The sequence below is a fragment of the Trametes versicolor genome (genome assembly GCF_000271585.1).
Source record: "Trametes versicolor FP-101664 SS1 unplaced genomic scaffold TRAVEscaffold_1, whole genome shotgun sequence".
Lineage (NCBI taxonomy): Eukaryota > Fungi > Basidiomycota > Agaricomycetes > Polyporales > Polyporaceae > Trametes > Trametes versicolor.
Window position 1 is genome coordinate 1,608,032 of NW_007360321.1, and position 21,159 is coordinate 1,629,190.

General features: G+C 58.6%; 7 protein-coding genes across 7 annotated transcripts; 4 read left to right on the forward strand and 3 right to left on the reverse strand.

Moving 5' to 3' along the window:
- Positions 1 to 21: 21 nt before the first annotated feature.
- Positions 22 to 2,076, reverse strand: TRAVEDRAFT_41633 (MFS general substrate transporter; the record flags this gene model as incomplete). Its single annotated transcript, XM_008033937.1, has 9 exons — positions 22 to 228; positions 301 to 389; positions 454 to 1,037; positions 1,093 to 1,149; positions 1,199 to 1,334; positions 1,389 to 1,568; positions 1,630 to 1,745; positions 1,802 to 1,940; positions 2,001 to 2,076. 9 exons carry the CDS (start codon positions 2,074 to 2,076, stop codon positions 22 to 24), a joined length of 1,584 nt encoding a protein of 527 aa, XP_008032128.1.
- Positions 2,077 to 2,352: 276 nt separating this feature from the next.
- TRAVEDRAFT_158258 (U2-type spliceosomal complex subunit CWC25) lies at positions 2,353 to 3,988 on the reverse strand. The gene is made up of 3 exons (XM_008034583.1): positions 3,797 to 3,988; positions 3,506 to 3,739; positions 2,353 to 3,456 (listed from the first exon to the last, which is right to left on the reverse strand). Exons 1-3 carry the CDS (start codon positions 3,884 to 3,886, stop codon positions 2,521 to 2,523), a joined length of 1,260 nt encoding a protein of 419 aa, XP_008032774.1. The 5' UTR covers positions 3,887 to 3,988; the 3' UTR covers positions 2,353 to 2,520.
- Positions 3,989 to 4,102: 114 nt separating this feature from the next.
- On the forward strand, positions 4,103 to 5,092 carry TRAVEDRAFT_158259 (uncharacterized protein; the record flags this gene model as incomplete). The annotated part of the gene is made up of 4 exons (XM_008034584.1): positions 4,103 to 4,200; positions 4,286 to 4,523; positions 4,575 to 4,759; positions 4,828 to 5,092. The coding sequence occupies 4 exons, from the start codon at positions 4,103 to 4,105 to the stop codon at positions 5,078 to 5,080; spliced, it is 774 nt and encodes a 257-aa protein (XP_008032775.1). The 3' UTR covers positions 5,081 to 5,092.
- A 3,344-nt stretch (positions 5,093 to 8,436) lies between these two features.
- TRAVEDRAFT_61911 (uncharacterized protein) lies at positions 8,437 to 12,037 on the forward strand (the record flags this gene model as incomplete). Its single annotated transcript, XM_008034265.1, has 2 exons — positions 8,437 to 9,182; positions 9,237 to 12,037. 2 exons carry the CDS (start codon positions 8,437 to 8,439, stop codon positions 11,818 to 11,820), a joined length of 3,330 nt encoding a protein of 1,109 aa, XP_008032456.1. The 3' UTR covers positions 11,821 to 12,037.
- A 150-nt stretch (positions 12,038 to 12,187) lies between these two features.
- Positions 12,188 to 16,103, reverse strand: TRAVEDRAFT_55210 (cytoskeleton assembly control protein). Its single transcript, XM_008034171.1, has 12 exons — positions 16,062 to 16,103; positions 15,851 to 16,005; positions 15,654 to 15,796; positions 15,528 to 15,603; positions 15,339 to 15,477; positions 15,105 to 15,286; positions 14,913 to 15,049; positions 14,434 to 14,856; positions 13,892 to 14,377; positions 13,691 to 13,840; positions 13,554 to 13,638; positions 12,188 to 13,503 (listed from the first exon to the last, which is right to left on the reverse strand). Coding segments are annotated over exons 1-12 (3,216 nt in total). The 5' UTR covers positions 16,064 to 16,103; the 3' UTR covers positions 12,188 to 12,265.
- Positions 16,104 to 16,420: 317 nt separating this feature from the next.
- On the forward strand, positions 16,421 to 17,364 carry TRAVEDRAFT_111984 (SURF1-domain-containing protein; the record flags this gene model as incomplete). Its single annotated transcript, XM_008034585.1, has 4 exons — positions 16,421 to 16,629; positions 16,678 to 17,072; positions 17,122 to 17,227; positions 17,280 to 17,364. 4 exons carry the CDS (start codon positions 16,421 to 16,423, stop codon positions 17,362 to 17,364), a joined length of 795 nt encoding a protein of 264 aa, XP_008032776.1.
- Positions 17,365 to 17,995: 631 nt separating this feature from the next.
- Positions 17,996 to 18,993, forward strand: TRAVEDRAFT_41639 (uncharacterized protein; the record flags this gene model as incomplete). The annotated part of the gene is made up of 3 exons (XM_008033938.1): positions 17,996 to 18,230; positions 18,281 to 18,538; positions 18,593 to 18,993. 3 exons carry the CDS (start codon positions 17,996 to 17,998, stop codon positions 18,991 to 18,993), a joined length of 894 nt encoding a protein of 297 aa, XP_008032129.1.
- Positions 18,994 to 21,159: the final 2,166 nt, after the last annotated feature.

Sequence of the window (21,159 nt, forward strand, 5' to 3'; positions counted from 1 at the left end):
GGTAGACTAGTCCCTGTGCATTTACTTTTTCTCTTCAATGGCCTGCCTTCGTGCTCGCCGACGAGCGCGCCATTTTGGCCCGTAGCGGATGAGAACCCAGTAGATGGGCGAGAACACGACGCAGATGAGGGAGAGGAGGGTGTATGTCCAGCCTGTCCCGACCGCCTTGATGATGAGGTCGATCACGGAGACGCACGCCGCGCCGAACGAGCAGCGAACGAGGTTGTTCTATGAAAAAGAAATGACGTTGGGTCAACACGGGGGACCCCACCAAAAACATTAACAACATGCAGGACGTACACAAGCGGTGATGGAGGAACCGTGGTTGGGCGCCAGGTCCACGAGTAGCGTTTGCGCGCTGTTCATGATTGCCATGCAAGACCAACCAACTGCAGATAGCGTCACGGCGTCAGCGTCCGGCAACCCTGTTCGCGGCCCGCGGAGAGCACTCACTGATGATCTGCAAAATGAGGGGGCCAGCGATATTGACTTTTGCCTGCAGACACCATCCATACCCGATGCACGCCGCCACATACACCGCGAAGAACGCGGGCATCAGCCGCAGGCGGGCGTATTCTATTGGGAAGTGCTCCTCCTTTGTGACGTCCTCGGGGCGGATCTTCTTCTCAGGGTCCGCCTCCACCTTGCGAATCATGTCGCGCTTGATGCGCTTATACTCGTGGTCCAGTATCTCGCCCGTCACAACACCCCCGATCAGCATCCCGCCCCCAATAGCGAGGAAGCACAGGCCGATGTCGGTCTCGTTCAGGAACGGGTAAATCGGCTGGAAGAGCGTGGAGATGGTCGCGGTGACGCCGTAGAAGACGGCGTAGACGAGCGCGTTGAAGAAGAGAAGGAGCGAGACGTCCGGGTAGGTGAACAGCCGCAGCGGGTTCGCGAACCCGCGCCGCGGGGGCTTGTCTGCGTCATCTGCCGCCTGCGCGGTGCGCCCGATGATAGGGATGAGCGGGCGATAGGCCTTTGGGGGAGGGATGCTGCCGTTTCCTACGAGCGCGCGGAGCGTCTCTGGGAGCAATCTGTGACTCGGAGTGAGAAGGTGTACATGGACGGAGCGGTGGACTGGGAGCGTACAGAACCATGATAACGGCACATACGCCTGCCGCGATACACAGAAACCAGAAGATGGACCTGGATTGCGTCAGCCCGCCTCTGAGGGTCGCAGGGGCCTTTGGCGCACCTCCATCCTAGATTTTCGGCGAGCACGCCTCCTAGCACAGGTCCTATAGAGGGGCCCACCATCGGGCCGATGTTCCACATACCGAAGAAGCTGCCTCGCTCGGCCGGTGCGGCGATGTCTGCAATCACACCAGCACCTGTGCCGTAATGCGTTAGAAATTTGCGCGAAGCATGGGGCACTGCACACGTACCGAGCGCAACAGTGCTAGCTGAACCGGCAGCCTGCAGGCACCGGAGAAGCATGAGTAGCCAGTAGGCGTTAGTGGGCACCAGCGCGAGCCCGACGCAGGCGACAGAGAGCACTATCATGCAGCCGATAAACATCGGACGCCTGCCCCAGCGGTCAGAGAGCGTGCCCCAGAACATCGGCGCTGAAAGGTTGGAGGAGTCAGTGAGGGCGCGTATTGGAAGTCAGCGGAACCGAGTGCCCACATATGCCTTGGACGACCATGTACACGGTGACTGTGAGATTGATCAACTCGGTCGACTGGTGGAAGGCAGCGGCAATTGTCGGGATGGCAGGGAAGTATATGTTGGCTGTGAGAGGACTGTGGTCCACAACGAGGTCAAATTTCATCGAGCGGTCGCTGGAAGTTCAAGTCACCTGAACAACGCCGCAAAGGCGGTCACCGCGACGATGAACCATTTTTCTCGAGCAGTATAGACACTGTACGGTTTCGCCGGTGGCGAATCGGACTCTAGTGTACTGCTCGGCGGCATAGACAGCGGCTTGCGTGCAACACCTTCGGTCGATGCGAGCGAATATGAGTGGGTTGAGTCAACATAGAAGGTAATAAACACACCTTCACTCTTGTCTGTGGGAGCGTCCTGGAGAACGGTAGCGTTATCATCGACGTCATCATAGTTCGTCGGAGGCATTGTTCTTTTGTCAGCCATGTTTCAGAGGCTTAAACGTCGTAGAGGGCACGTCGTGGGCAGGACATGGGCCGGGACACGCAGAAGGGGCGAGAGAAGGTCGGTGGGAGTTTTATGTATTCGAGCGCGAGCCATCTTGCCGGATGTTCATGTGTTCCCGTCGAGGCTGCCGTAGAGCGTTGACTAAACTCCCAAACCGTGATTCAAAATCTCCTTTTTTGGGGGCGACACTCCTCGGCCGATCGGCTTTCGAGGCCGGACCCAACCACAGCGTCTGGAAATAGCATTCGCTTGCGATAACGGCCCGCGCTCATTGGCCATGGCGCCGAGTCCGAAGGATGCTGTATGTCCACACGGCTAAGCAACACGACACATAAGTCCAAAGTACAACGAGCGGACAAGAGCTAGCGACACAAACGACCTGCAAAACGACCGGCCGACGAGTGTCTAGTCGGCCTCAACACGCATCTGCCCCCGACCTCGGCGGATGCGATCTTCCAGACCACCCGTACCACCGAAGACCTTCTTCTGCTCGTGTGACAAGAAGTCTCCCATACCCTTATTCTTCGCCCGCGTACGCTCCTCGGCCTCCTGTTCAGCCTTCTCGCGTTCAAGCAGCTGGGTGAGGTGCTCTTTGCGCTCTACCGTTAGCGAGGAGGCGTTGGAGCTCATCGCAGCTAACCGCGCCGCCCGGTCCTCCGCGGCTGAGCTTGACTGGGATGGTGCGGGCGCTCGGGGTGGAGGTGGACTCATCCTGGTCCGCTTGTATGGTACAGGATCCGCTCGGCGTGGGCTACGACTAGGACTCCGCATCCGCTTCCTGCTGTCGTAGTCATCGCGGCGCCGACTAGGACTACGGCTCCGCGGTCGTCGTGACTCGTAGCCATTGTCGTCCGACTCGTCTGACCGCGGCCACGTCCTGACTTGATCGCGAGAACGGTCAGCTGAGCGATCGCGGCTTCGCCCACGGCGGCTCTGGTAGTTGTCCCGGCGATCGTCATACCGAGAGCGCGCGGGTGGTGGGGAGCGAGAGCGGCGGTCGGGGCTAGGGGAACGCCTGGAACGAGAGTACTTGTCGCGAGGGTCGGAATGCCGCCTGTCGGAGTATGGGGATCGCGAGCGTGAATCCTCCCGGTGCTTGTCCTTGCGGTGCTTGTGTTTCTCCTTCTTATCCTTCTTCTTCTCCTTTTTATCCTTTTTCACCTTGATACCAGTCCGCTCCTGCATCTCGCGCAGCCGGAGAGGGTTGGACATGAGAGCCTGGTATGCCGCCTGCTCTTGTTGTTTGATGGCAAGGAGGGGATCCTCTCGAATCTTGGAGGCGGTATCCCGAGCAGTGTTGGCGTACTGAGTCGCGATGAAGCTCTTGTGGGCAGCTCCAATCTAGGGTGCATTAGAAAGCAGGCGCGCTGAGGTTGGCCAACAAGCGTACCTTCTCATGCTCATCCGCCGTCAAGATCTTGTCCACCCGCTTCTTCCCCAGCAAGTAGTCCTCCAGCTCGCTAGCGTTCTGGCTGCTGCCGCTAGCGGGGGTGGCGTACATCCATTCCAGCTTCTCCGTCCTCTTTCTGCCCGTCTGCTCCTCTTGTAGCCTCTGCAGCTCTTGCAGCTGCCGTTCCTCTTCTTTCTCCTTGCGCAGCTGGTCAAGCTTCTTCTGTTCCTCGCCCTATATGCAAATATGTTAGCTCAGTAGCCCGGCCACATCGTAGGTGATGGTACTTACCGCCTTCTTCTCCTCGAGCCACACCCGCTCCTGATTCTTCATCAGGAGCGGATGCCACGACTTCTTCATGTTCAAGTCTCCACCACCCATCGTGGCTTCGCGTTACGAGTGAAAGGTCTAGAAAGAGTGTCTGAGGGAGGCGAGAAAGAGCAGACCGCAGCGACGGAGAGGTCCGAGGTCGTGGTACGGATGAGAGCGACAGACGGGCGCTATTTGGCGTTGTTGACCTCCATAACCCTGTGCTCGTGTAAGCGCCCATAAGGCATGGCGGGACTACGAGCGCGAGCCGCGTCCGACGGCGGACTCATGTCTTCCTCTCCCGATCACCGTCTAGGGGACCTCGAGGCCGGCGAGCTCGACCCCCTCCACGACACTCTCCATGGCCCCGAGCCACCCACCCCCGCGTACGTTCCGTTCTCCCAGCCCCGTCTTGCCAACTCATAGAACCCGTCGGACATTGACAGTACCCTCCGTCTCATGACATTGCAGGCCCACCCGCTCGATATACTCTATGACTCGCGATGAAATCACCAAGGGCATAGCAAATCGATTTGTCCATTCGAGGACGTACATCATCCTCTACCTCGCCATGGCGGCGCTCTCCATTACCACGGTCGTACTCAGTCTCGTAAATGACTGCCCGACCATACCCTTCTACATCCTGGAGTTCATCATCAACGGTGCGATGATTCTGGAGGTTGTCATCCGCTTTGTCGCGTTCGGAAAAGTGAGTTCCTCCACATGTGCTTGCCGCCCGAGGTCTCTAAGCCCGCCACAGCAATTCTGGAAATCCCCTTTCAACATCATGGACCTGGTCTTGACCGCATTCTGCGTCATCACGCTCCTTTTCATCTTCTTCGCGGGGTGCGGCAACACGTCCAAGGAGGAAGAGCTGCTCGACACCCTCCTCCTCGTCGCCCGTAACTTCCTACAATTCGGCCGCCTCGCTGCGGTCATGCGGCAGTGCGTCCACCCCGTCTATCATGCGTCCCTCTCCACTCGAAGTTGACACGCGCCGCCTAACATGACAGATCCGGACAGTCCATCTTCACCCGCCCGAAGCCCATCGACCTCTCCGCCGCGCGACGGCAGGGGTACACGCTGGACATCGACATGGAGGACGAGGACGAGGAGCTGGGGCGGCCGCTCATGCGCAGCGACGTCGTGTTCGACGCTGCGGAAGACCCTGCGCGGGGAGCTCGCGCGCCCATGTCGGATATGCCGCGGGCGGCTCAGGCCGTGCAGGACCGGGACATGGAGGATATGTGGGCAGAAATAGGTTAGCGATATTGCCGCGTTCTTTCGTAATTTTATCGTGTTCCTTCGGACCGTGGCTGCGCCGCATGGGTCGGAATATATCCAGTGAGTGTGGTTTTCCCGTATGTCAGGACTCATCGTCCACAAGCACAGGTGCCAGAAGCCCAAACCACAATGCACTGCTCTTGGCGGCGTGGAGCCACAACCGTATGCTATCGCGGGTTCTTCGTGAGCCAGCGTACGGCGCATAACATCATGAAACACCACATACTCATGGCGATATTTGTGTCCTGTTGCCCATCACAGAACCTAATCCATGCGGTCTACCACAAGCAAGAAGTTATGTCAAGAGCCAGCGTGCAGTACGTCTTCTGTTCGTACAACATTGTTTGAAGACGTATGGAACGCACCAGCTTCTCGTGCAACCACACCGGGTCACGTCATCGTCTTACCGACGCCCTGAGGCAAGGAGGGGGGTCCCGGCCCGCAATGTCGATGGGTTCACGACGAGCGCGAATCGTTGTGGAAGCGATGCGTTTTGTCCACCGCGCCCGACGGCAGAACTACGGGCTTTGCAAGTGGTGTCCGCACAGCGTGTCCTGTACGTCAAAGATCCGCTGTCTATCTCGAAGTTGGGGGTAGGCTTGAGTAGAGACGAAACAAACTGTTGTGCGCGTCGTTGACATAACCCAAGACACATCCAGCCGCTCAAGGGGATGAAGACTATCCGCCGAGCCTATGTGTTTGTGCCACGCGTGGAAAGACGCGGTATCATCCTGGAGGCAAAACAACTCAGGCGCGGCAACTTGGGTGACCGGTACGTTTCGGTACGTATGCATGCTCGTCATGACCCTCTTTCGATCGCCCAGGTCCCCACAAGCTGCTGCTACACGACGCGCGCAATCAACAGAGCAACCAGATACGCGGGTATCGGGGAACGTGCAGGCCTATTCCTGTGGACCGCATGAACGACGGTTTTGCCTGGACCGCAGGTGGCGTTGCGGCGGGTGGCGTTTATAATTGAAAACGCCACCACATACGGGGATACCTGTAAACATGGTACCCCTGATCAATGACGATACACAGAGCATCTGCTGCGTACGAGACACACTGACATACCGCCGCAGACTGCACCCGATGGTGACATAGCTGCTGCTGTATCTGGAGCCCTGCCCGATGGTAAAGCTATAGCGTCACGATATGTCCGCAGGTGTTGGTAAGAGGGAAGTCCATGCTATGCTGTCTAGGTTGATCGGTTTGTGAAGCGTCGTCACGAGATATATTTGCTTGTACTGGAGGCCTGAGGGCTTGACAATGACTCAAGCACATCTCCGGTAGTTTGCGAGCATGCGTACTTTGCGAGGATGCTACGTAGCGCTGCATGTTGACAGGATCAGCACATGTATGTCTGTGTGTGATTGAGCTCATGTCGTATTGCGATGTCCCCGCACGTTGACTGATGTCAAGGACACCGCTGAGTGATGAACAAGATGGACATACGCCGCCGGACCGCCGTGAAGATACGCACTCACCACAAAGCGCGACATACGCAATTCTTGAACGTCGGCACGCCCCGTGCGCGTTCAAGTGGTCTGATCAAGTTGGCCGAATACGGAGGCCTCGGAGAACTGATCAGCTCACGGGGTACATCCGTTCTATCAGGTTTTCTGACAGAGTGGACGCAAGTCCGAGCAGGGACCTGATGGCTACTGAACGCTGAGGTCCGTCAGACTCCGTCGAACTTTGTTGCTGCGTCCGACGATACGATCGGACTCGGTGCTTCCCCGACTTCTCTCCGTACGGCGGTCCTTGGAAGGCTAGAAAAATTGTGTGTGGTCTCCGTGTCAGCGTCGCGGACCACCATCGAGCAGTGCACCTACGTGTACGATCCACGGCGCAAGCGTCTTCTGTGTCCCGTCAGGCCGCTGCTTCCGCGCATCGTGCGTGCCATCCCACGCTAGCGCTGTGTCGGCGGCTCGAGGCAAGGGTCGCGAGAACGGCGCGCGGTCTTTGGCGGCGCGTCTGCGCCAGGGCGGCCGCGGTGGTTCTCACGTCGGGGCGCACACAAAACGGACTCTATTGTTCGTTAGAAGGGGCAAAATCGAGGGTGTTACTGTAGCTCCATCGTCGGTGTTCTGGTAATGATCCGCTAATTGTGCACCGAGAGAGCTTCTGCTGCGAAGGCGAGTTCTCGTGCCAAGAATGGAACGCTCGAGCAAGGTCGACGGCGTGCGGAGAGGCGAGAGAGCATGCAGGGACGTCGGGGACCGCGCTCCCGAGAAACACGTCTGCGACAATCCCCCTGGCCGCCGTTTGAGACGGTTGCTAGCACAGCGCGACGGGCTTCCCTGCCGCGTAACAGACGCGTGTGGGCTGAAACATGGCGTCAAGTGGGCGCGGAGCGTCAGGTACGCGCCCCGGGAATAGCAGGGGCCATTCAAAGCTCTGACAAGCTTCCGGGGCACGCGCAACGGGACCGAGCAGGCGAGCTTATTGGAGTGGTGTTGGTGTTGGTGCATGCATGACGGCACAGGGACGGAGCGGACGCAAGGTTGCCTGAACTCTCTCGACGCCGCCCGCCGCCCCGGACCCGGGTTGGCGGGGCTGGGGTGTTCTGGACGGCTCGGGGGCGCCACGCGGGGAGAATGCTCGTCCGAGGGCGGCGGATGGGGGCGGGCGGCGCGCGGACCCGACGGGCCCTCTTGACGACCGGGACTCGCGGAAGAGGGGGCGGGGGCGGGGGACGGGTGCCGGGGGCGGCGGCTGCGTGAAAGATGGAAAACGAATTTGGAGCGGAGGGGGCGCCGCGGAATGATACGCGCAGATTGGCGCAAGGGACCTCTCCGAAGCCCATCTTGCGCCTTTGGCACGTGTCATCCCTCCTCCGCAATTTATTTTGTCTCCCTCGGTGCGGGGACTGTCGAATATTGCGCGGGGAGACGTCTGGCAACACACAGCTGTTGCGCTCGAGGCAGATCGTGTCAGCTGGGGGCAAGAGAGAGAACAAGATCGAGGAGGACTCGTTACATAAATTGGGTGAGAAGCGAATTTATCGGTCTGATACGGACGGGCGTCTACTGAACTGGTCGACATCCGCCGCGGCCGTTGCGACCGTCTCTTCCTCCCCGCCAGGGCCTCCTCTGTTCCTGTCTGCTCGCTGTCCCGCTCTCCTCCGCTGTCGTGAGCGACGTCGCGCGAAGCATCCTGCAGAGGCCCTCACCTCCTCCATGCCGTGCGCGCCCTCCCAGGCTCCCCGCTCCCCCTCTCCCGCTGCCCACCCAAGTCCCCTCCAGCGCTGCCCGAGGAATCACTGATCCCAACCTCCAGCTGTACCTTACATCAGTCGTTCTCGGAGACCACGCTCCTTTCCTTCTCTCCCTTTCATGTCGCCCGCACTCTCCCCCCCAGCCCCTCCAAAGGCGTGGTGGTCCCGCTCAAAGTCCTCCAAGGAACAGCTTCGCGCGAACCGCTCCTTCTCCAGTCTCGCAGAAGACAGCGAGAAGTACCAGCCTTCCGCCAGCTCCTCCAAACACAAGGATGGCCTCCCCTCTCTCAAGTTCAATACGCTCGCCTCTGCCATGGGCTTCAGATCCAAAAAGGTGCCTGTGCTCACCATCCAGGATCCCCCCTCCCCGGCAGACCCTCCCTCTCCCTCTCCCCACTACCCGAGCCACTCTCGGCCAGGTACCGGAAGCAGCACTCCCTCCACGACAGAACACAACCCGTTCTTCACCAACCGACCGCCAGCCAAGTCTGTATCCACCGTACGCTCCTCCGAGTACGACTTTGATGGTGGCTCGGAGCTACAAGCCCCGTCGGAACCTCGCACCCCCTCAGACCATCCACGGGATCGCATGTCCTATCAAACGTCCGTCATGACCTTCTCGGAGATCGACCCTTTCGCTTCAGGTGGCATTGTTGTACAACATTTACCTCAGGATCCCAACAGACTCTCCGTCTACTCCGACTCGTCAGTGCTCGATCCGCATCACCAGAAGAGAGGGGATATCGTCCCAAACAGTAGACGATCATACGGATCGTCATCCTCCAATTCCCATGGGAACTCCTTCGACGGACAAGCGTTGTCGCCACTATCCGCGAGCTCTTTTGTGCGGTCGCCGTCTGCGAGGTATGTCGGTCTCACAAAAGCCCGATAGCCGGGGATGATCTAACAACCTCACAGCAGGTCCGCGTATGACCTGACACAGCCCAACGATGCGTATTACTCGAGTGGTACATCCACCTCCGGTTCTCAGACGCAGAGAACACGACGAATGAAAACCCCGTCAGGATCGAATTCGTCGAACTCCACTGTGACCCCAGAGGCTTTTCGCAGCGGACTTGGTGGCCCCTCGAACGGTGGTTCCACGCTACCCCGCAAGCGGTCCAGTCCATCTCTCTCTCGCCCTAGAGGGATGACAGTCGGCGCTGTGAGCCCGCGGGAAGGATATCCAGAATTGCCTCGCATGCCTCCCCCGCCCCCGCCCCGCTCCCCGGGCGTGGCTTTGAGCCCGATTCAGCCGCTACAAGTTCGACGCAAAGTCTCGGGATCTTCCTCCTCACCATCCTCCTCCAACCCTCCTTCTCCTTCTCCCGTCACATTCACACGCTCTCGCACCACTTCTGCCGCGCCGAGCCTAGAATCCCCACGTTCCCCGACCATGACCAGGCCGCTTGTGCTGGTTCGAAAAGCGTCATCCCCGCGGGTCAAACTACCTCCCCTGAATACAGCACCTCCCATGAGCGACCTCCCTCCACCACCCGTACCCCGCTCGCCTTATCGTGATCACGACCTTTCTCCGTTGGCATTCAGGAATTCCTCGAGCTCTTCGCTGAGCTTGAGTTTCGCTCCGAGTGTGGATGGCTTCCACATGATGGACAACGGGGACGCGATTTCTCAGCTCATGAACGACACTTATGACTTGGGTCCGTTCGAGATGCGGGATCCTGATCCTAAAGGGAAGCGGAGGAGTCATCGCGATACCTTCATCCTGGATGGGGACCTCAGCCCTATTGCGCCCGGGGATTCGGGCCTGCCTTCTCCCCTCGGGAAGTTCCCACCCGTACCAGCGTTCATTCACGGCGTCGAATTCGGGGGAAGCAAAGCGGGGAAGCTCCTTCGGAAGATGTCTTCGCAGCAAAACCTTCCATCCCAACGGCACTCCGCCACGAGTATCGCCTCCTCGGCCTCGCACGACGACATGGCAATTCATAATCCACACCCGTTAGCGAAGCCTGCGCGGAAACAACGATCGTTTCATGCTGCGCGTGTCCCGATGCCCCCAATTCCCGGTTTCAGGAACGGCTCGTCGTCCGCACAGCCGTCGTCGAGCCTCGAGACGCTTCCCGCGCCGTCGTCACCCATTATCGAGCCCCGGCGCAGCAGCGTAACGAGCCCACGTAAGCGCCTGTTCTCTGGCTCGAGCGCGCGGAGGAGCACATCGTCGCACGGACCGACGCCTTCAACCGAGGACGACAGTCGATCTGTGTTCAGTCTGGAAACAGACTCGCGGCCTGGTACCGGGTCCGTGGCCATGGACCACATCACCCTGTCGTTCGGGGCCGCAGGTGGGCCGCTGTCACTCATGACGAGGAACGCATGTATTTCGCCGTCGTCCTTGTGGGAGGATTCGCCGGTGGGTGCGGGTGCAGGTGGGGAGGACAGGACGAAGCGGACGTCGCAGTCGGAGTACGTGCCCCAGTATATCATGTCCCCCGCGGAGCAGTTGAAGCTCGCGGAGAAGCTTGCGGACGAGGAGGCGTCTGCGCGTGCCGCGCGCGCGGACCCCGAGCCCGAGTCTGAGCGGAAGCCGAAGCTCGATCTGCACCCTGGCGACTTCGGACTCGCGTTCCGCCAGGGCAAGAACGCGAGCCAGGTGCCAGTCATGAACACGCAGCGCGACCGCGACCGGGAACGCGAAGCGGCCCAGCGCTCGCGCTCGAACTCGGTCCTGTCGCACGCGTCGACCGGGACGCTCGCGTTCGGAAGCGGCGGTGGGGCGGACTACGGCAACGGCAACGGCGGCGGGGAGCCCGCCGTGGGGGTGTCGCGCGGCGTTTCCATGCACTCGACGAAGTCGGCTTCTTCTGGTTGGCACGGCAGCGCGCGCCCCGCGCTGCACACCGCTTCGTCGGCGCCCCCGCCGCGGAAGATGTCCCTCGTCGAGGGCTCGCGCGGGCCCGCGCGCAGCAGCTCGATGCTCTCGCGCAATATGAACAAGCCCCCGCCCATTTCCGCGCGGCCGTCAACTGCGCAGGCGGGCCTCAGCCCCCCGACCTCCCCGACCGGATTTGGCCCGCCGAAACACTCCCCGGAGATTGCTCCCGCGAGCCTTCCCCCGCCCCCGAGACGGCGACCGTCCAGGCACGACCTCCAGGAGCTGGAGATCGTCAACAAGCGCGTCAGCGTCGTGCCCATCAATCCGCTCTCTCCGCCCCCGACGCGTCCGCGCCCGCGGCGCCAGCAGTCGAGCGACACCGGCATCTCCGAGATGTCGTCGCGGCCTCCGAGCGCGTTCGACCGGCAGAAGGTCCTCCAGCGGCGCTCGATCATGAAGAAGCCGTCGTTCCTGGAGATCGACGACGAGTTCGACGCGAGCGCGGAGAACGACGATGGCGCGGACGACGAGGAGACCGAGTCGACGGGCCGGGACACGGTGCCGCCGTCCCCGCAGTCGCCGACCATGGAGAGCAGCTTCCTCGACATGGACCGGAAGGATTCGTTCGACACGGTGCGGAGCTCGCAGAGCGCGTATTATGTATATTAACGCGCCCGTGCTGCGCCTGCTTTCCCCCCTTCCCTCCTTTGCTTTCCTTTTCACCCCTTCCCTTCCTTTGGTATCTATACCTCTTTATTGCTATGATACACCCACACACCGCCTTTGCTTTCGGTACTTACTGCACATCATCTATCTTGCTTCGACTACACGCACATACTAATTCGCCGCGGTCCCCATTGGAGCACTTTCCATGCTCTGCTCACCCCCATCCTCGCATTGTTGTTCTTCCTCTCCTCATCCATGATCTCTGTGCACTTGGGCGCCTGACTGTACACACATTTCATGCCGGCTTCACACCCACGGACGGAACAGAGACTGAGAGAGTAAGAGAGCACCAACGCGCATGCAGAGAGTGAGAAATACAAGTATATCGGTAAGGGAACGCAGAGTATATTCCAAGTGCTAACTAGAGACCACCGCCGCCGCTTCTTCCTCAGTCCGTCTCGTCTGTATGGTACCCCGCACGCCGCATCGCGCCGAGCCGGTGGCGGGACGCGTTCAGCTCCTTCTCGAGGCGCAGGATCTCGACCTGCTGCTCCATCTCGCGCCGCTTGAACTCGAGCACGGCCATGTTCTTGTAGTCCACGTCGTCCTCCTGCACCTGCTTCGCCGCGATCGTCTTCACCTGCTTCACGAGCGCGCGGCACGCCTCCGTGACCGCCTTCGCCGCGAGCTCGAGCCGCTCCTGCGTCTTCGACATCAGGTTCGCCTTCACGCGCGACGCGGCGACGAGCTGCGCGGTCGCCGCCGCGACCTCGTTCGACGCGACGATCAGCTGCTCGAGCGTGTGCGTGCCCGAGAGCACCCCATCTGCGCTCTCGATGAGCAGCCCGGTGGCGAACGCGACCGAGCGCGCGGCGGACACGAGGCCCTCTGTCCAGCGGTTGTTGCGCTTGTAGAACTGCTGCGCGGTGCTCGTGCCCTTGCCCTGCGCGACGATGTCCTGCTGCGACTCCGTCGCGGCCTTGATGAGGCGCGCGATCGCGCTCGTGATCGCCATCGCGGCCTGCAGGATCGCGTCGTGCACCTGCAGGTCGACCGCGCTGAAGCGCGACGAGTCGCGCGGGCGCGCCATGAGCTGCTGCAGGCGCTCCGTTGCGGCCTCGATGGCCTGCGCGGCGCCGAGCATCTCCTGCTCGACCAGGTCGCCCAAGTCGCCGTTCGTCTTCGCGAGCGGGCCCGCCTTGCCGCCCTTCGGCACGAGCCCGTCGACGACTTCGGAGAGCTTCGTGAGCGCCCCGCGGACCTCGCCGTTGTTGCGCATCGCCACCTCCTTGCGCTGTGTTGGCTGGGGGATGAGGTCGAGCTTGTATGACTGGAGGTTGAGGAACGTCCGCAGGCCGACGTCGCCGACATGCCTGGCGACGTTGATGAGCTTGTCAGACACATCGTCCTCCACTAGACGCGTGATGCCCTTGGTGTTGATGAGGACGTCGGAGAGGGCCTGCGCAAGTTCGTTCGCGCCCTTGATAACCTCCACGTGCTCCCCGCCAGGCTCGCCACCGAGGTACAGGTTGAAGATCGTCGCGAAGTCGGTGGCGTTGTTGACCGCCTTCTCGATCATGGACAGCGTGTACTCCGGCGTCGAGTTAATGTTGCCGGCCTGTGCGGGAGACTCCAGCTCGTAGATCGATTCGTCCACCTTCTGCACGCAGGCATTGAGGATCGAGTCTGCAAAGCAAGTGTCAATAAGAGCTGATTCAGATGTAATATGTGCCAACCGATGATCTGGTTGAGCTTCTTCCTGTTGTCCAGGATGAGGGTGTCGACCTGAGCCATTGTCGCTTCCTCGTTGAGGCCTTGGTTCTGTGAGAGGACGGTCAGCATGTGATACTGCGAAATAGTCGCTTTGATTTACCTGCTGCGCGTCATGGAGCTGCTGGATGGTAGCATCCATACCCTCCTGGAGAATAGCAATCTCTTGGTCCTTCTCGTCACGCAGACGCTCAAGATCGCCACTTGCGTTGTCGAGCTTGCTCAGAAGGTCGTCGATTTGGATTTGCTTCGCCTGCACAGATGGTCAGCATGAGCCCTCGAACAACAGGTCAAGGTGGCATACACGGAGAGAGTCCTCGAGCTCAGTGAGCTGACGGTTGTACTTGGAAAGCACGCCCGACACCTCCGAGCTCTTCGACCTCGTAGCGTCCTCAGCACGCTCGTTCGCAAAGTTGATCTCGCGACGGAGACGGTCAATCTCGTCCTTGTGGCCCGCCTTCTGGCGATCGAGATCAAAGCGGGCACGGTCACGCTCGCGAATCATGTCTGCAAGCTCGAGGTTCTTCGCCTTCAGGTCGCGCTCCATGCGCTCCATCCTGTCGACGGCCTCCTGTGCTGAGTTGGCCTTGAGCTGCATCTGCTTATACTTAGACAGCATGTCGAGATGCTCCGCGCGGAGCTGGCTGTAGAGCTTGGCCAGACCCTCGTACTTCTGCCGCCACATCGTGACTTGCTCCTGCAGCTGCCGGATGAGCTCGTCCTTGGACATCATCTGCGAGTTGACATTGGCCGTGACGCTGCTGAGCTCGCTCTCCAGCGCCTTGACTCTCTGTGTATCGGGTAATGAGCGGCTGTTCCTTGATTCAAAGTATGCCCAAGACGGACCCGATCGTACTGCTCCAACATGAGCTGATCACGCTCAAACTGTCCGCGCATGCCAAGGATCTCCCTCTCGAGGTCGTGCACTTGCTGCGCAGCCTGGTTGCTGTACTGCATCATCTGTTGCTGCATCTGTTGCTGTACGAGCTGCTCTTGGGCCATACGCTCGCGCTCGGCCTGCTCCGCTTGCCGCTGCTCGAACTCACGGCGCTGCTGCTCTTCCATCTCCCTCCGGCGGCGTTCCTCGTCCTCACGCGCAGCCATCAGAGCAGCCTGCTGTTGCTCATACTGTTTGAGCATACGCTCCTGCTCCCGTACTTCTGCCGCGTCAGGTTGAGGGGTTGCAGGGGGTGGTGACTTAACAGGGGCAGTAGTTGGCCGAGCAGGTAGATCTGGAGCAGTGCCGTTGTCTAGTAGATTAGGGGGTTCCTGAGCGGGGAAAAAGGTCAACTTTCAACCCGTGATATAACAAAACTGTCGCTTACAGCTCCAAGCTTGGGAACGTTGATGAGACCGGTAAGATATTTGAGGTTAGAGCATTCATAGTAGAACTTGCGGAGAGCGTAATGTTGCTGGCTATACCGTGATCGGAGCGGCTCAAGCGCCTCGGTATCGTTCGTTCCTATCTCCTTGTCAGTTCATCCTGGGGTTTGCCGTTGCAATCTCGGTATGCTCACTTCGGTGCATAGCACGGAGCATACTGGTGATGAACCGGTAGATACCCCAGCTCTCCTTCACCAGCGGGACAAGTGCGGATATACGACACTCGTTGTTGCCAGAGCGGAAGTGCGCGAAGATCATGCGCTGGAAAGAGTCGATCTGGTCTTGCAGAGCCATGAGGTCCGAGATAGTCTCGTAGCTGCCATACACAAGTGAGCAACATATCTCACCGAGGGGTTATAACAACTCACCCCTCATTCGGATCGTCGATGCCCTTGAGCGTAATGTATTCCTCATACTCAAAGAGACCGTTGAACTCCGGACGAAGTCTGTGGAAGCGCAGCTTGGCAAGAAGGAATTGCACGTATGTTCTGATCAAGGGTCCGTAGCCTGGGCCGGAGTTGAGTACTAATAGCACCGCGTTACATAGCTTCACTCACCGCGTGCCGTCTCATGTCCGACTGTCCGAGCGCAAGTCTCCAGCCATCCGGTCTGTCCATGGGCCTCTTTGATAGTCTGTCCATATATATTAGGGCGGATAACAGTACGAAATGTGGCGGACGTACCACGGGGTGACCCTCTTGCAATACTTTGTGCACCGTGATCAGAGCCTTGAACGTCTGAACCTCATCAGACAAAATAGGTTGTACTCTCAGGCCAGTCCAGAACGATATCGAAGAGTGGTAGTCCCATGTGTAGACGATGGCCTCTGCGCAGGCATGAGGTCAGTGCATGTCCGCGCACGCGCAATAAGTGGTCGCACTTCTGACATGTTTCTGTTTGGGCGCCGTTTCTTCTGCTGAGGTTGCTTTCTTGATGTTCACAACAAGTTCCGCCTCGGCCTTGTCCTTGTCCACCGGTCGTGTCGGGTAATGCACCTCATCGCCGTCAATATTGTAATCGCCCTGTCGACGTGACCTGTGGTGACGGGTGAGCCCCATATGCGCAGAGGTAGGACGGGGACAGCTGCGCACATGTCTGGCGTGTGCACCGGAGCTTAAGAGGAGACACAGGGGGTATATCTGGGTGGAAGCAGGAGGAGGTGTACGGCCTCGGCTGCGTATTCACCTCATTTCCCCATACAGGCGCCGGACGCGTCGCGCCCAGCAGCCGCCCAGCGGCCGCCCTCCTCCAGGTTCCGAGTCGAGCTTCCGCCCAGCTGCGCTCCGCTATTTCTGCTCTACACACACCCCGGGACAAACTTGGCACGACCTCTCGCTCGCAGGCTATACGCTCCTTAGGCATGCTGCGCTCCTTGGCATCCTCCATTGCGCGGCCACGAGTCGGAGCCTCCTGGCGGAATGTGACGCGTCCCGGCCCCTCTAGTAAACGCATGCTCGCGACCGAGGGCACTTCGCAGACATACAAGGCCAAGCGTGAACCGCTGGTCACCCCCACGATGGTCTTGATTGGGATCATGCCAATTTTCACGTTCGCGCTTGGGACGTGGCAGGTGCAACGTCTGAAGTGGAAGGTCGCGCTCATTGACGAGCTCGAGGAGAAACTGGAGCGCGAGCCCATGCCTCTACCTCCCCAAATAAAGTGTGTACCCAGACTGGCCCCAGGCTCTTTGCGTTCTGATTTTGGTAGTCTCGCAGCACTTCCCGACTTTTCCTTCCGCAAGGTAGTGCTGAAAGGCCACTGGGATAACGCCCATGCCATCCTTCTGGGCCCTCGAGTACGAGACGGCACCATCGGTTACCACCTCGTAGTGCCATTCGTTCGCACCGATGGCTCTACTGTGCTCGTCGACCGCGGCTTCGTTAGCAAGGACCTTGCGCAGACTGCGAAGCAAAACCAGAGCACCGTACAAGGAGAGGTAGAAATACTTGGCATGCTGCGCACCGCGCAGCCGCGGAACTCGTTCACGCCAGATAACCTCCCCGACGAAGGCAAATGGTATTGGGCGGATGTGGACGCTATGGCTGCGCATGCGGGCGGTGAAGCGTCAGGGGTGCAGCCTGTCTTCATCGAGGAGGTCTTCGGTGCGTCAGAATTTGAGCACTCGTGCGGGCATGTCTCAATGTACACTAGAGGGCCATGCTGGGGACGCATCTTCACGAATATCGCATGGTTATCCTGTGGGCAGATCACCTACGGTGGATGTCAGGAACTCGCATGTCTCGTACATCGTCACCTGGTAGGTTTGCTGACCAGGGAGCGCGATAACCTATTTGCTGAACGATTGACAGGTATTCGCTCTCGGCATTTACAACTGTCATGTTCATACGTTTACTTTTGAAACGTCGTCAAGCTCTGGCGCGTCTTCCTCGGTAGAGCACGCCCAGAGTGGTTACCCATTTTATCGCGCTATGTCCGCGCGGAGTGGCCACCAAGACTATTGCAGTACTGCACATTGGCTCACCCATTACGACATCTAGCCCGCGCTGCACCTCAGGCAATTCTTGCTAGACGTTAGAGGTATGTGAGTCCAATCGAGTGCTACTTGCGAGAGCTTACTGTATCTGCTATAATCGACTCGAAGCGTGCTGCGTGGTCGACGTCGAAGTAGCGGCGAACGACATGACCATACATGAAGTAGGCATCAACGTCAACCATTCCTAAGGCGGAGTTGGATATGTTCCTATTGTCCAGATCCGACAGTGTCGTTGTTATCCGGGTCATACGCTGGGGTAAGTGTTGATGCGCATTTGAGCTCTTTGTCTAAGGCGCCAATGTGGGGAAGCTCCGGTCATTCCATGGCTGGCCGCTTGGACTTGGAAATCGTTCAAAACTCGGTCTGTTCACTCACTTACCTCTTCATCTTCATCCCACCACCTCCCCCGCCCTTCACTCGTCCTCGTCCGACATAGCCTTTGCGACCGCTGTTCACTCGAAGCATCCGAGCGTAGATATCCTCGACACCGCCAACCCCCGCATTTAGCCATCTATCCTGAACAGTGCCGTGATGTTCCCCAGTGGCCTCTACATCAACTCTCGTCCTACCGTGCTCTATGAGCCACGCCCGCGGGCTGCGACAGCCTCCACCTCTACTTTGGGATCCGCGATGCCGCCTCCGCCCCTCACCATCCCCAGAAAGCAAGCTACTCAAGAAGCCTCGAATGCAGGGCGGCGCTCAGCCTCACCCAGCTTCAGCTGCATTGTTGACAGACGAGGGAGCTTCACAGTGAGCGGCTCAGAAGGTCAGTAGGCTAGGCTTTCTCTCTCCTACGTTGCCAACGACATTCTACAGAGTCGTACAGTACCGAGGATGTCACGAAGGCACTGAGGTACAAGCAACGCATGCAAGCTCGGCGCGCCTTGCAGAATGTGGCTACGGAGAAGGCATATATTCTCCGGGGACTCCCAGAGCTGGTTCCATCGTACTCCTGGTCATGTGCGTCCTCCCCTGCAAGCTCGCCGCCGCCAACGCCGCGCTTGCGACCGGTGGACCTACCCTTCCCTGAGCAGAGTCGGGACTTGGTAGCGTCTGACGCTAATTCCTCTGAAGGTGAGTATCCCTCCCTGATTTGAGCACGAATTGCAAATTTATTGATGTGTGTAGGTGGCTACTTGGGAGTCGCCGATCGGATCAGACAGTATGAAGAACGCGCGAGAGCAGCCTACTCGAGCCACTCCCCGTTCGGCGCGGTCAAGAAGCATCGGCCATCTCAGTCTCGCTCCTCCATTGTGCAGCGCGATCTCTCGAGGCCCTCTTCCAGAAGCTCCATGGTGTCGCCGCCACCTTCGCGACCGGTGACTCCCGCTTCCGCCATCATGGACATGGTGCGGCGTCTACCCCCTCTCCCTCGGTTCAACCCGTTCAGGAGGGCACGTGCGGAGTCCATGTCCTCTGTCGTGGATATCGGTGAACGTGAACTCGGGGGATCCTTCTATGGGAAAGACAACCTTCCCCGTAGAAGATGCAAGTCGGAGCCATCGCGGCCGAGCGCACGAGTGGATTGAGGAGGCTTCGGGACACTGCGACAAGGATATTCACGACTTGTTGGGCGGACATTGATCAACCAGTTTTGGGACTCTTCTGTTCATAAATGTGAACAAACGTCTGTAACTTTCGACTTATGGGTGCTCTCGTCTGTAACTACTTTCCGATTCTTCCAAAGAATCGGTTATCAACCAGCAGAGGATATAGGGGTCACGTGAATTATATTCCGATTCTTCCAAAGAATCGGTTATCAACCAGCAGAGGATATAGGGGTCACGTGAATTATATGTACCATACTCCCACGGTCGCGCCACCAACCACCACTCGGGGCTTGACGCCTCTTGGCCTCTCGCACCTCTTCGCGCACCTTCTTCTACCTCTAGCAGCAGCTTACAATGCGTAACGTTGGTGTCGTCCTCTCTTATGATGATACTTGGAATATTGACGAGTGCAGTGGCCACGTTCATCTTGTACACTAAACTCCCACGGTGTTCAAAAGAGTGGCTGCTAACTTTGTAAGTAGTGATATCGCTCATTTCGCGGTTGACGCGTATCAGCAAGTACCAATACATATGGTTGAGGACGCCTCTTTGTGACGAGCGCCCGTGCTCATTTGTAATCCTGCTAAGGCTCCTTCACACAACACTTGTAGGGTTCGTTCTATGTGCAGAAACGATCAGAAAGGACATGCTAACAATCCTGTCGGGCTGTTTCCCCGAAATTCCAAAATTTATGTCGGAGGTCCTCGATTTGGCGCACCCTGCTGACTAAGCCATACCCATATATGGTATCTTAGGCGTCTAATTGGCGAGTTCAAGCTCCGCTGTTGCACTCAGTCACTGTAGGCAACTTTCCTTGTCTTTCCTGTCGGATTATGAGGCACCCCCATGGCCGACGGTCACTTCAAAGCAGGCTTAAACTTGTAGTCCCCCTTCTCAGCTCTCTCAAGCCTCTCAACCGCCCTATCGAGCGCTTAAATTGTCGTTGACCCCCGGCCGATTTGGCGCTTTTTCTAGGGTTAGGGTTAGACGCCCAGAATTTTCTGTACGTCGGGATTTGAGCTCAAATGGGGTCCTTTGGTATGTAGAATTTCGTTTTTGAGGTCCAGAAATGGATGTGGAAGCATGACATGAAGTGGCGTCCTCAACCATACGAGATGATTAAGGGCACAACTAGATGTCCTTGATAATCCATGATATATATGTATGTTTTGCCAAAGGCCAACTACCATAAGGTCCTATGGTTAGACACTCGTATACTGTACATATTCCACTGTCTGCCACCGATGGCGCCGCCCGCTCTACCATGCCATGTTCAGTATGCGTTGCACGATATTATGCTCGACCTAAGCAGAAGAATCGGACTCTGAGGCGGCGCCGCCCGCCTCTCTAACACACATTAACTACTTTAAGCTGTACACGTATTGTAACAATAGACGCTCGGCGTTCAGTAGAAAGCGGCGGGCCGCGATGCCGGCCGAGTTACCGAATGGAGGAGCTGCGGGGAGAGTGGACACCGTGGATTTCGGAGTGCGACGCCACTTTGCACGAACACCTCTCTCTTTCTCTCTCTCTTCTCCCGCTCTCTGGCGACAGCGTGCCCGACCGACGTTCCTCAGGGAGGCATTGATGGCGGAGGCCGGGCCCTCAAATTCGAGCATCGACCGCCCCGTCACGCCTCCGTCTCCGCCTCGCAGACCTTCGCGCATCCGCTTTCCGGCGGACCAGACCAATGCAGACAGCAGACAGTACGGCAGCTTTCAGACGCTAGGCTTGGTACCTCCTCCTATTCTATCAAGTTCTCGGAATGGAAACAACGACGGCTCTCTCATATTTAAGCTGGACGACAAGCGGCGGCGCGTCAGGTCGGTAGACGGAGTGGAAGGGCTCGAGCAACCTCGCGCGAAGGATGGGCGTATTGATAGTCGTTAGCGGATGCAACCGGGCTAGGCTAGCCATGTTTGCCTGTGTTGCGCGCGTGGGATGCAGACGGCCAGGGGAATAATTCGATACTCCGACAGGATACAGGATGTCAGTGAGACGTCGGCGCGGGGCAAGTACTGGTGAAATGTGCGCCGCGCGGGGAGGGCTTCGGAGGAGAGCCAGGAGCAGAGGTCGTCCGGGGACACTCATAGCGCGCCCTTGTCGTCAGTAAGTCCGATTCTCGATGGCATATATATTTACATT

Excerpts from the sequence above, each read along its gene's own strand:
- TRAVEDRAFT_158258 (XM_008034583.1), bottom strand. The coding sequence starts at position 3,886 with ATGGGTGGTGGAGACTTGAACATGAAGAAGTCGTGGCATCCGCTCCTG. Across the intron at positions 3,740-3,796 it reads GGCTCGAGGAGAAGAAGGCG|GGCGAGGAACAGAAGAAGCT; the intron begins GTAAGTACCATC and ends ATTTGCATATAG. Across the intron at positions 3,457-3,505 it reads CGGCGGATGAGCATGAGAAG|ATTGGAGCTGCCCACAAGAG; the intron begins GTACGCTTGTTG and ends AATGCACCCTAG.
- TRAVEDRAFT_55210 (XM_008034171.1), bottom strand. Across the intron at positions 15,478-15,527 it reads CGGACATGAGACGGCACGCG|GCTACGGACCCTTGATCAGA; the intron begins GTGAGTGAAGCT and ends ACTCCGGCCCAG. Across the intron at positions 13,639-13,690 it reads AGCTCCATGACGCGCAGCAG|AACCAAGGCCTCAACGAGGA; the intron begins GTAAATCAAAGC and ends GTCCTCTCACAG.